This window comes from Rutilus rutilus (genome assembly GCF_951802725.1).
Source record: "Rutilus rutilus genome assembly, chromosome: 16".
Taxonomy (NCBI): domain Eukaryota; kingdom Metazoa; phylum Chordata; class Actinopteri; order Cypriniformes; family Leuciscidae; genus Rutilus; species Rutilus rutilus.
In genome coordinates this window covers 15,126,405-15,139,189 of record NC_140224.1, presented here as the reverse complement: position 1 = coordinate 15,139,189, position 12,785 = coordinate 15,126,405, and the positions used below count along the sequence as shown (strand labels likewise).

The window sequence follows — 12,785 nt, the reverse complement described above, 5'->3', positions numbered from 1 at the left end:
GCATGTGTGACTATATTGCATTTGTTTGTCTCCTTAGTGGAAAACTCTGCTATTTTTCCATATAGCTGTAGTAAAACCATGTAAAGGAGCATAGAATTGCCATGTGGCCACAATGTTAATCTCAATTTGCATTAACCATGAAAATGCTTTCTTCACAACAGGATTCAGTAACTCTGTACTTTGCACTTTATCATGCTCCTTAACTGAAACATTGGTGTTTAAAGATTTTGAGCCAGATCACACCTCACACTTACATTCTCATGCTGACTCCCTGTTACAACAACAGGACCAAATTTGCATCACAATTGTAAAACCTCCTCACCTTTGTTTTGGGGCATGATGAATTTACACACAGCCACAGCTAAATGCAGCCACCATTTGATCTCCACACAAAGTCAAATCTGCATCTATCTGATTCTGCCTCACAAAATTAATGCATACAATGTTATTTAAGTCTTTACATCTAGACTGAATTATAACTGTGAATTGCATCTAGTAATTGTTTGTTTTGTTTTTCTTTGGATTTACTTTATCACTTAAGTAATCATTAGTCTCACCAAGTTAAATTTTAAATTGTATGTCAGTATTTCAAAATTTTACCCAAGTACAAATATTTGTATTCTCATTAATGCATTTGAAACATTTCTGAAACTGATTTGATTTTTGCTTATTTGTATTTTGTCCATTTTACTTGCAACAATGGTTTTGGACATTAATTCACTTGAATCTCTGTGTTTGGTTACACTGAATATTTTGCTGATACTCTTCATGAAATGGGGCTTTAAACCAGCTTTTGTTGTTTTGTTGAAATGCAAATTATTTAAATTTTTCCAGAAACAGTGTAAGAGCGTGTAAGATCTTCTTTTATTCTCCCTTGACCATCTTTTTAAGTACATCAATTTAAGGGCTTTTTGCCTGAGACTATTTTAATCTGACCATATCAAACCTCTGACCACTGACAAATGCCATGTGTCTGCTTTTGCTGTTTGTTGTTATGCTCTTTTAAGACCACAGGATCCCTGCAACCAAAGTTCACATTCTGTGTCCTGCCTCAGAAAGAGGAACCAGCGTTTGCTCACAGATTCAGTGCCTGTTCTTGTGGAGGTGTGAAGTGTTCGATGGATGATTTGCATTTCTATGAACGGTGCAACACCATTTGATGGAGCCTCCTCATGCAGGGCTGAAGGAGAACAAAGACTGAACATTAACCAACTGAGATTGCAACAAGCTTGGACGAAAAGTCTGAAGATACAACTACATGCAACAGAAAGCATGTCTTTATGGATTGTGTCACCTTTGGACTCCATGTGTGTGGCCAACGGTGCCAAGGGGGGAATTGTAGAATTTAAAATAATCCAAGATATTTTAAATGAACAAAGATATTTGCTTGACTGTTTTTCTACCCCCTCTTTCAGAGACAATGACCATTTGGAGTTCCTAAGGCACAGAGGGGCTGATAGTGATCTAGGCATGCAGGCCAAATGTTTGTACTTTGGGGGGTCGATGAATTGTCACACCTTTAGTACAGTGGTGGAAGTGTAATGATCTGATTGGTCAGTTTGAATGTCTCACATTTGGGTTTTAGTCACATGGTCAAGGAAAGGATAAAACAAGATCGAAACTGTTGCTCTGGCTCTTTGATGCTCTGGCTATCTTCTTCTCTGGGTCCCTTTCTTGGGGGCTCTCTTCTTTCTCTCTCTCTCTCTCTCTCTCTCTCTCTCTCTCTCTCTCTCTCTCTCTCTCTCTCTCTCTCTCTCTCTCTCTCTCTCAGGTAACATTTTTCACATATGCTGGGTACATTTAATAATATAAGTTATCATCATTTCAAACATTTATTTTGTAACTATTTTAAGTGTAACCATAACCATATTTTGTCATTAAACCTTTTCAATTGCAACTAATGTGCTAACTAGTTTTGATTTGATATTGACTTTGAAGTGCTACATATTGCAATACAATATTGTCACTATCTATAGCAACGCTCTCCCACAAATATTAAGCTATTGTAACTGCACTTATTTCCGTCATTGGTATAAGTGGCAGTGGGTGGTTAAAGACTAGAAATGTGCAGTTTTCTACCATCTTGCCAATAACGTTTCTTTAGTCATTCGGCAGTTCTTGCAGCTTGAACCACTGCAGGAATCCACCCTTACAGTCTCAACAGAAATCGAGACTCATCAGACCAGGCAACATTTTTCCAGTCTTCAACTGTCCAATTTTGGTGAGCTCGTGCAAATTGTAGCCTCTTTTTCCTATTTGTAGTGGAGATGAGTGGTACGCGGTGGGGTCTTCTGCTGTTGTAGCCCATCCGCCTCAAGGTTGTGCGTGTTGTGGCTTCACAAATGCTTTGCTGCATACCTCGGTTGTAACGAGTGGTTATTTCAGTCAAAGTTGCTCTTCTATCAGCTTGAATCAGTCGGCCCATTCTCCTCTGACCTCTAGCATCAACAAGGCATTTTCGCCCACAGGACTGCCGCATACTGGATGTTTTTCCCTTTTCATACCATTCTTTGTAAACCCTAGAAATGGTTGTGCGTGAAAATCCCAGTAACTGAGCAGATTGTGAAATACTCAGACCGGCCCGTCTGGCACCAACAACCATGCCACGGTCAAAATTGCTTAAATCACCTTTCTTTCCCATTCTGACATTCAGTTTGGAGTTCAGGAGATTGTCTTGACCAGGACCACACCCCTAAATGCATTGAAGCAACTGCCATGTGATTGGTTGATTAGATAATTGCATTAATGAGAAATTGAACAGGTGTTCCTAATAATCCTTTAGGTGAGTGTATATATATATATATATATATATATATATATATATAAATAAATATAGCTGCAAGTAGCGATTAAGGGCCAAAGCCGGCGGCACCGCCACCCCGGTGCCTTTAGGTAACTAAAGGCACCGGTGTTGCGGTGTCACCGGCTTGGGCCCGTAATCGCTGCTCGCAGCTATATTTTCAAATGTGCCGCCATTTATTCCTGATGAAGATATACAGCGTGAGCTTTTGAGGTATGGAAAATTTGCAAGTGGAATTAAGATGGTACCGCTTGGATGTAAACATGAGTCTTTGAAGCATGTGTTGTCTTTCAGACGGCAGGTGTTTATGTTTTTGAATGCCCCAGCATTAAACGTGTCTTTTCGTTGCGTTTACGAAGGAAAATCCTACATGTTGTACGCAAACACTGGGGAAATGCACTGTTTTGAATGCGGTGCTGTAGGACATGTAAGATTGTCATGCCCGCAAAGAGAAGAAGTGATGAATGAGACAGGTCAAAGTAAAGATACGAATGGTAATGTAGAGAAAACTGTGGAAGAAAGAGTGGAAAATGAGGATCAAAATGTGCATAATAACAAGGATGTAGGTAGTGTTGGTGCTGAGAGGGAGACTAATTCTACTGAAGTGTCTAAAGTGGTAGAGAATGTTAATGGTGAGACACAGGTGATTGAGGAGATGGTGATGACGGAAACTGAGAAGAATACAGAGCAAGTGGAGAAGGTAGAAGGTGTTGAGGAAGTGATGTCAGTTGATAGAGATCAATTAAGTAATAGAAGGATAGTGAATTCAGAGGGTAAGAATTCAGAAGAGATGGTTGAAAATGAAGAAGAGGAAGAAAGTGATGAAGATTTGTCAGATGTATCAGATGTGTCAAATTTATCTCAGATGGGATGTGACCAGTTTTACGCTTTGGAGGAAATAGATGCTTTTCTGAATGAGACTTTCGGGAAAGTAGCAGAAGTGAAGGATTACTTTACTGACACTAAGAAATTTGAAAGTTCTGTATTATACTGGATGAAACGAGTTGGAGAGGACAAATTAAGTAGGAGGAAGAGGTTTTGATTGAAAAAGTTTGTCACGAAAATAAGAGGGGGGAAAACCCTGAACAAAAGCAAATTTAATTGATGTATAATTCACTAAGGGTGTTTCTATTTCTTCTTTTCTCTCTGTCTTTCTTTTCCCTCCATTGGAACGTTATTATGGAGTTTGTAAGAGTAGGATCCTTAAACATTAATGGGGGAAGAGATAGGGTCAAAAGAGCACTGATTTCTGAATTTATTAAATTAAATGATGTCAAAGTAACTTTTTTACAAGAAACACATTCTGATTAGCCTGGCTAACGTCAGACCACTTTCTCTTTGAGACGTGGTCTGGGAACTACATGTTCATTTTCTCGTATTTGAGGCGTGGTTTACGAATGCCCAGAGCCGTTTATTGGGCGCTACAAATGTCTATCAAATGCGCCTGTACGTAGCTCATAGCCAATCGTTTCAATTATACCAGATGACGTATGTAGAGCGACAGATATTCAACGAAGAAGACGACGATGGGTCAGAGATGTATGTGTACACCAGAGTCCTGCACGGGTCCGATTTTGTAAATCCGCACCCGCCCGTACCCGCAGTGCTTAAAACAGCACCCGACCAGTTTTCTGACAGCAGCAATAATTAAAATCTTCACCCGACCCGCTTAAAATAGAACCGACACCCTCGACCCGCACCCGAAATAAAATCAGTTTAGACAATCACATTATAGACACACTTACAAAAATGTTTATTGCCAGGTCATACAGAAGTTATTACACGACAATTAACACAAGGACAACTTCAGCCGAAGCTGTCAAAAGGCCGGTACATGAAGAACATGGCTAACGTTACCACAAAACTGAGTAGCCTAATAACAGACGCGGCTACAACACTATATCTGCCACGCAATTTCGTCTAGCCTACATCTGACAATTCTGGGTTCAAACACGCCCTGCACACCACACATACTTAACAGTGTTAAATATGAAAAATACTGTTCGATAGAACTGCTTTGTTACCACAGTTTCTGCGTGCTTCCTCAGGGATGAAGTTCCACATTTGCGGCTATCCAACACGAAAATGTTTGCAGCAAAGCCTTTCACAATATTTTCTTCAGATAACTCCAAATTTCTCCCACACACTGGACTTGATTTTTGATGACGTATTGTCGACAACTTTACAATCTCCACTAGCTATTCTTTTCTTCAACTCCTCAGCATCCATCTCGACGACTGCAAGCAGATCGCGCGCGCGCAGTTATGATGAATTTTTTAAAGTGAAAGTAGCCTAGGTAACGTTATAGATCCTGGGAGGGCGTGGTAAATAATAAACTGATGTGGATTTTAAATTATTTTATCAACTTGAAATACAGGCATATTTTTGTAGATGTGTTCCTAAAAATATGCATATATTTTTACGTCTGTCATGTTGGAGCCATAGATATAAACAAACTGCTTCGGTGTGTCGCATAGATGTCGTCATCGTCTTGCTGCTCCCTCCCTGTTCTGTGATTGGTTCCCTAGCTGAGGGGAAAATCTGGTCCATGGTATCCAGACTGCCTAGCAGCGTGAATAAAATCGCGCTGCGCTCAAGGCAGCATGGGGAAACCCAGGCTACATTCTGATAGTAATAATGAATTGGAGTTGTATAGATGGTGGGAAGGAGAGTGTAAATTAAGTCATGGAACAAGTTTAAGTATGGGTGTTGCAATTCTCTTCTCAAAACATTTGGATTTAAAAATTGTGACAACAATAGAGGTAGAAAAAGGTAGAGTGTTATTAGTTATAGCAGAAATTAAAAGTGTTAAATTCCTTTTTGTTAATGTGTATGCTCCAAAAATAGGATGGCATCGTGAAATAACAAAATTAAATGATGCAATAATGATGATGGCAATACATGTGTTGTAATAGGAGGTGATTGGAATTGCACAACACATTTCTTATTGGATAGGAATGGGGATGAGCCTCACTCAAAATCTAGTAAGTTACTACTTGATATCACAAATAATTTAAAGTTGGTGGATGTATGGAGAAGTAGAAATAAGTTGGTGAATCAATATACCTGGATAAAGATATTAGATTCTGTTGTGACAGGAGTGAGACTGGATAGGTTATATATAAGTAAATCAGAAATAAATAGAGTAACTAATACTAATACATTACCGAATGGTTTTTCAGACCATCATATGGTTACTTTAGATTATAATGTTGCGAAAATTTCAAGACCTAAATTTTATTGGCATTTTAATGTAAAACTATTACAGGGTACAGATTTTTTTTTTTCAGAAATTCTGTAGTTTTTGGGAAATTTGGAGACAGAGGAAAAATAATTTTGAAAATCTGACTCAATGGTGGGAGGTGGGAAAAGCACAGATTAAAGTTTTTTGTCAACAATTTTCTTATAATGCTACTGCTACAGTGAAGAGAAATGTGAAAATGTTGGAGTTTGAGATTAATGAAATGGAAAAAAAGAATGATTGATGTTGTTAATGATGGTTCAGTGAATATTTAAAAAAAGAAAAAAATGGAGTTGAAGTCATTGTTCGAACAAAGAGTTAAAGGTGCACTAGTTCGAGCTAGAATTTCTTCAATTAAAGAAATGGATGCTCCAACTGCTTATTTTTTTGGACTTGAACGGAAGGAAGCTCAAAAGAAATGTATGCTTCATCTTAAAAGAAAAAATGGAACTATTACTTCAGATCCAACAGAAACGAGAACAATGGCCATTGAATTTTATAAAGAACTGTTTGGTAATATGGGCTGTGATGTTGGATCTATGGACCAGTTCTTAAGAGATCTTCCTAAATTAAGGCCTGAGGATAAAAATTCATTGGACGTAATGATTTCTTTTGATGAACTTTCAAAGGCGGTCAAACAGCTCTCCACAGGAAAGTCACCAGGAATTGATGGTTTACCAGCGGAGTTTTATAATGTATTTTGTGAATGCTTTAAAAGAGGTTGTCTACCAAACAGCTATCAAAGTGTGTTATCACTTCTGCCAAAAAATGGAGACCTAGGCTTGTTAAAGAATTGGCGACCAGTGTCTTTAATGTGTCTAGATTATAAAATATTGTCTAAATGCAAACAGACTAAAAAATATTTTGCATGTTGTGGTGGAAAGTGAACAAACTTACTGTATTCCTGGGCGGACAATAATGGACAATTTGTTTCTTATGAGAGATGTGATTGATTTATCTATTAGAAACAATCTTGATGTGGGTTTTTTTATCTATTGACCAAGAGAAAGCTTTTGACCGGGTAGGTCATGAATACCTTTTTACTGTGTTAAAAACCTTTGGATTTGGGGAGAATATTATTTCTTGGATAAAAATACTTTATGAAGATGCTTCAGTTATGCTTAAAATAGGAGGTGGCCTGAGTTGTCCAATCCCTGTTAAAAGAGGAATCAGGCAGGGATGTCCTCTATCAGGACAACTTTATAGTTTAGCCATAGAACCCTTACTGTGTAAGCTAAGAAATGAGTTACAAGGTTTAATGATGCCAGGAGATAATTCAGGGCTAAGGTATTCTGTGTCTGCTTATGCGGATGATGTAAATATTTTTATTTCTGGTCAAAATGATATTCAGATACTTTGTAAAAATTTAAACCTTTATGAAAAGTCTTCTTCAGCCAAGGTAAACTGGGCAAAGTGTGAAGGGTTTGCTGTGGGGTCTTGGGATGATAAGGGGCCACCTCAACTTCCTGAAGGACTGATATGGGGAAAGGAAGGTTTTAAAGTTTTGGGGGTGTATTTGGGCACTGATAAGTATAAAGAAAAGAACTGGGAGGGTCTGCTTGGAAAGGTTGTTGCTAAGTTGTCTAAGTGGAATTGGCTATTGCCCGAACTATCTTATAGAGGCAGAGTCCTAATTACAAACAACCTGACTGCCTCTATGTTATGGCACAAACTGAATGTGCTTGAGCCACCAGATGACAGTATTAAGGAGATTCAGAGGAAATTGGTGGATTTTTTCTTGTCTGGTCAAAAATGGATTCCTCGGCAGGCACTTTATCTACCAGTGATTGAAGGAGGGCAAAGCCTAATAGATGTACGAAGCCGCATAAATGCTTTTCGATTGCAAGCAGCCCAGAGACTATTGTACGAGGAGAATTTTGGGTGGATTAATGTTGCTTGTGCTCTTCGGCGGAAAACATCTGGATTATTGTATGATAAACAGCTTTTTTTTACTGAAAAGTGATGAAGTGGATTTGAAAGAGTTGACACCTTTTTATAAGTCAATGATAACAGCTTGGAAAAAGACATTTATTATTCACAGAGATATTTTATAACCTGAGGACTGGATAATGGGAGAACCGCTGTTAATAAGAACAAGGATTTTGTCCTCTAAACCTGTGGAAAGCTGTTTTGTGAAGGCTGGGTATGTCAAGTTGGGGGATCTGAGAAGTGGTGATGACTGGAAAACAGCTGAGTCTTTGCAGAGTGTTACGGGGTTGAGATCTCTTCGACTTGTGAGACGAATAATGGAGGAGGTGTGGGCAGCTCTACCTGGTGCCTGCAGAGAGGCACTGTCACAGGAATGGGCACTATACATTTCCACCCATCAAAGTATCTGCTGCCGTGCAAGAGGAGATGGAGGAAACTGGACATACGATTTTATCATTTGAGTACCCCGAGTTGGGGAGTTTTCAAGATATTAAGAAGAAAGAACTCTATGTAACGTGTGTAAAAGTTACGCATCAGACTGTGCTAAGAGGAGTAAAGACTTGGAGGTGGTCAGAAGTGTTTGGGACAAATTTTAAGGCATGTTGGAGGTCTCTATATAAGTTGCCTGTTGAAAAGCGTACTGCAGACTTGCAGTGGACACTGATGTTCGGGGCTATAGCTACGAACAGACACGTGGCACACCTCAATCCAGCAGTGGGGACAGAGTGTTTATTTTGTGGCTTAGAAGAAATGGTTAATCACTTATTTATTGATTGTTTTAGATTGGAGGGAATGTTAAATTTTTTAACACAAGTTTTTATAAAGTTTGTGGAGGATTTTTCTTATCAGAATTTTATCAGAATTTTTAGTGGTCCAATTTTCAAGAAAGGAGGAAGAAATGTTTACTGAATTTTCTGTTGGGTTCAGCTAAGTTGTCCATATGGAAAACTAGAAAAAATAAAATGTTAGGTATAAGTCCAATTAATGCTGAAATGGCACTAAAAGGGATGATAATTGCTAGAATCAAGATAGAGTATACATATTATAAATTGGTCAGTGACATTGTAATGTTTTCTGAAATTTGGTCAGTGGGGGGAGTACTTTGTCAAATTGGAGAAAATGAAATGTTTTTAAATGTGTAGAAATAGAAATTTAATTTATGAAATGAAATTTTTGTAAGATAATTGTATTGAGGTAAAAGGACAAATGGTCTAATAAAGATATTGTTAAGCCTCTCTCTCTCACACACACACACACACACACACACACGCACATGCGGAAACTAAATAGGTCACTCTTGTCTGTCTTCAAAACTTGAGAGCCCTGTGGCTCAGAATACTTTTAATGCGTTCTGGCCATTCATTTACACAACAATGTTCTTTTCGTAGCCTGAGAACACAAACTTTTAAATAGTTTTTTTGAAAACGAGTTTTGAACCGATACCGTCATCATCTCCGTGTAAACGGCAACGGCACGCACGCATCACGTGTTCATACTATAGGCATGCACGTTTGAATGCGTATGTGCGCGGGTACGTAGTCTTTCTTTTCAAAGTGACACCGCCAACCACGTGTCCGGCATGCACAATACAACGCTCCCAGTCGTTTCCGTGGAACCGTGCGAACAGGAACCATTTTGACAACTTCCTCATCTGTACAGAGGAAAAATGGAAGTAAAATTAATGAAGATCAGTATCACTGATACCAAGACTGAAACTGATGGCTCCATTAAATGGATTTTTCTTTTTCAATTTAATATTTTGGTCCCACTTTACTTGACTCATGTCAAAAATATATATTGTTTGTTTGGTCCAATGTACATTTTGTGTTTATGTTGTATGTAGGTTAGGGACAGGTTTTGTGGTTTGATGAGGATTAAGTGTGTGTTAAGGGGTAGGGTCAACAGTGTAATTATAGATGTAATTACATGCAGGTATTTTTTTTACTTTTTTTTAAATATAAGTACAATGTAAAACTTAGGCACAATAAGTGAATTGTATCAAGTTTTAATTTAAATTATATTATATAGTAGTTAAAGAGATATTTTTAATGTGATGATCAATCCTCTTGATACAACGTCAGGTTCGCAAGTATTCATAATTATTTCTGCACCTACATGTCTTAATAAAAAAAAAACATAAAAAAAAAAAAAAAGTTCATTCTTATTCTGACCTCCATGAAATCCTGCACGACTCATGAGTTCCTCCCAGTCTGAGCCGGCTCCTAACAGGGCATCCAGAGCGATCATTGGAGCATCATGACCACTCCGACCAGCCCAACCTGACAGGCTGAAGCTCTTGTAGGCCTCATCTCGTTCTGCTGGCCCATACTGGTTAGGCCAGGTAACTGGGCCAGTCCCCAAAGACAATGCTCTGAGATCCAAATACCTTGGAGGATGAGAAGAGAATGAAAGGTTTGAGTCAAATAAGTGTAATTTTAGAGGAAGTCTTTCATAATGTTGACCAATTTAAAGTTGGCTTGAAACAGAAGTTGCAATAATATTTTTTCCCTTCTGTGACGTATATCCGAGTAAAAGCTTCTGGAATGAGAAAAAAAATGTACTTGATTTCGTCCTAGGGAAGTGAAAGCTTCAGCGCAGGTTCTGCCAGGAAGACATAATGCCACGTAATTCATTTCAATCATACATTCAGCCAATTACGATCATACACCAAATATATAAGACTGATATAACAGTCTCATTCGCAGCTCATAGGTGACACAGCCGAGGTTCTGCTCGCTACTCTCACCTAGCTCACACTTCACTTCAAGTTTTTGATAGGCGATTCATTCCTCCTGCTGCTGTCACTGTATCACCAGATCCGATATCATCCAAGGTAAGGACATTAATTTAGCCGCTTTGCTGCTTCCATCACCAGCGAATGATGGTGGATTCTTTCTGCCCTAAAACGCATGCTAGCAGAGGACATTCTGCTGTCCATGGTGCTGAACCTCCAAGTGCATCTATTGATCATTCCTTTATGTAATAATTTCAATGAATCTGTGTGTACTTTTTCTAACTGTAGATTTTCAGGTTTGCAGTTTTTGCAGGGATCTGCACCTGAAATTTGTCTGCCCAATGCGCTTCAGACCGGCAACACAAGGTAAAGCGCATCAAAGAAAATTCTGTGCGGCCACCCTTCCACCCCTATTAATCTGGCAACACTTTCTAGCAACCTTTCCTCTTACCCTGATCCATCTTTCATTGATTATTTAATTTTTAGACCAGGGGTTTTCAAACTTTTTGTGTGTGTGGACCACTATTTGTAATCAAGAATTTTCGCGGACCACCTCATAATACACATAATAAAATATGTCTACACACAGTCAATTACTCCGCACCTCTAAATAGGCTTACTAGCACTAAACCTATAACTGGTCATCACATCAGTACAACAGGCTTGTTAAAAGAAAGTTTACTGCACACAACGGCTGCCACATATTTTATTTATTTATTTACTCAAGCGCCCGAGGGCATAATCAGGTTCATTTGAACAACAGGCTTATTTCCATAGCAATGGAGTATGAAATCTATAAGCTACAGTAATCCAACACTTGGATATAGTCAACATTTCAAAACCTTTGGCGATTTTAGGGGATTATTAATCTTATGAGTTTTACAAGTCCTCAAAAAGTAGGCTTGAGTTTGTCCACTTAACAGCACATTCGCAAAACATTTCAGAAACGCGAGATCAAGAAACTAACTGGAAATTAAAATAATAACAGGCCTTATTCATTCAATTTATAAACATTTCGTTTCATATAAACTGCCTATAAAGGCTATGCGTGTGATGTGATAATGAGAACATATTTGCCTCTGCCCTTTTCTCTTCAGAGAACCTGTTGCTATCCACCGATCCATGTTGTGGTGGTTCTATCGGCACTGAACTTACGTCACGGCCGAGCACCACTAGCCTATTTTAGTAATCACACAATAACTTGACAATTTAATTTAAATTTTATATCAATATAGGCCTACATATTCTTTTTATTTTTTAATGGTAATTTCCTGGTAAAATGAAGGTAAAAAAATATTATTTTATATTTTATTTTGCCTTTCCACGGACCACCTGCAGTACCCTCACGGACCACTAGTGGTCCGCGGACCACAGTTTGGGAATGGCCGTTTTAGACTGTCTCAAGGCTTTCGGGTCAGTGTTCTCTCTACTCTGTCTACTACTTATGTTGCAAAAAGACTGAGGTAACGTTAACTTAATTCACACATGCTTAATCTGTCTCGCTGCATTAATAACTGCATTAATCTGCTAATAATTCAACGGCCTGTTGTCAATTATTCCATACTTATTCTCTGATATACATATATTTAAACAGCACACGGGCCACGTTAAATTGATTACCAGAATTTGTTGGCAAGGCCCGCAGGCCTTGTAATTGACACGTGACACATTGACATAATTGATGATGGGTGCTTGTCGGATCTTAGGTTTTGGGCATTTTTATTAAATAACTGGAACGGCATCTCTTTTTTCTACAATGACGTTCCCGAATACTCAGCTGATCTTAAGCTTTTTACTGACGCTGCCAGTGGCAGTGGTTCACAGGAAAATGGTCTGCTGAATTCGCTTCCCTGGCCCAAGAGTCAGTCTCATCTGCTCTACATGAAATTTACCTGATCGCTGTAGCCAGCGTCCTATGGGGTTCCGCTTGGACACTTAGACGTACAGTATCATTATGTACTGCGACAATGAAGGAGTCGTCGCTATCATAAACAAAGTGTCAAGCTATAATGTCAATTCTTAGATGTCTCACTTGGCAGTCTGTTACCCATAACTTTATCATTAAAGCCGAACATATCCCT

General features: G+C 38.6%; 1 protein-coding gene across 4 annotated transcripts in view; it reads right to left on the bottom strand.

Moving 5' to 3' along the window:
• Positions 1 to 12,785, bottom strand: part of adprh (ADP-ribosylarginine hydrolase) — a 915,269-nt gene that overhangs the window by 68,823 nt on the left and 833,661 nt on the right. For all 4 annotated transcript variants that reach the window (XM_084435179.1, XM_084435178.1, XM_084435180.1 and 1 more), the window contains one exon: positions 10,142 to 10,356. In XM_084435179.1, coding sequence (XP_084291305.1) covers positions 10,142 to 10,356 — 215 coding nt within the window. The remainder of the gene's footprint in view (positions 1 to 10,141; positions 10,357 to 12,785) is intronic.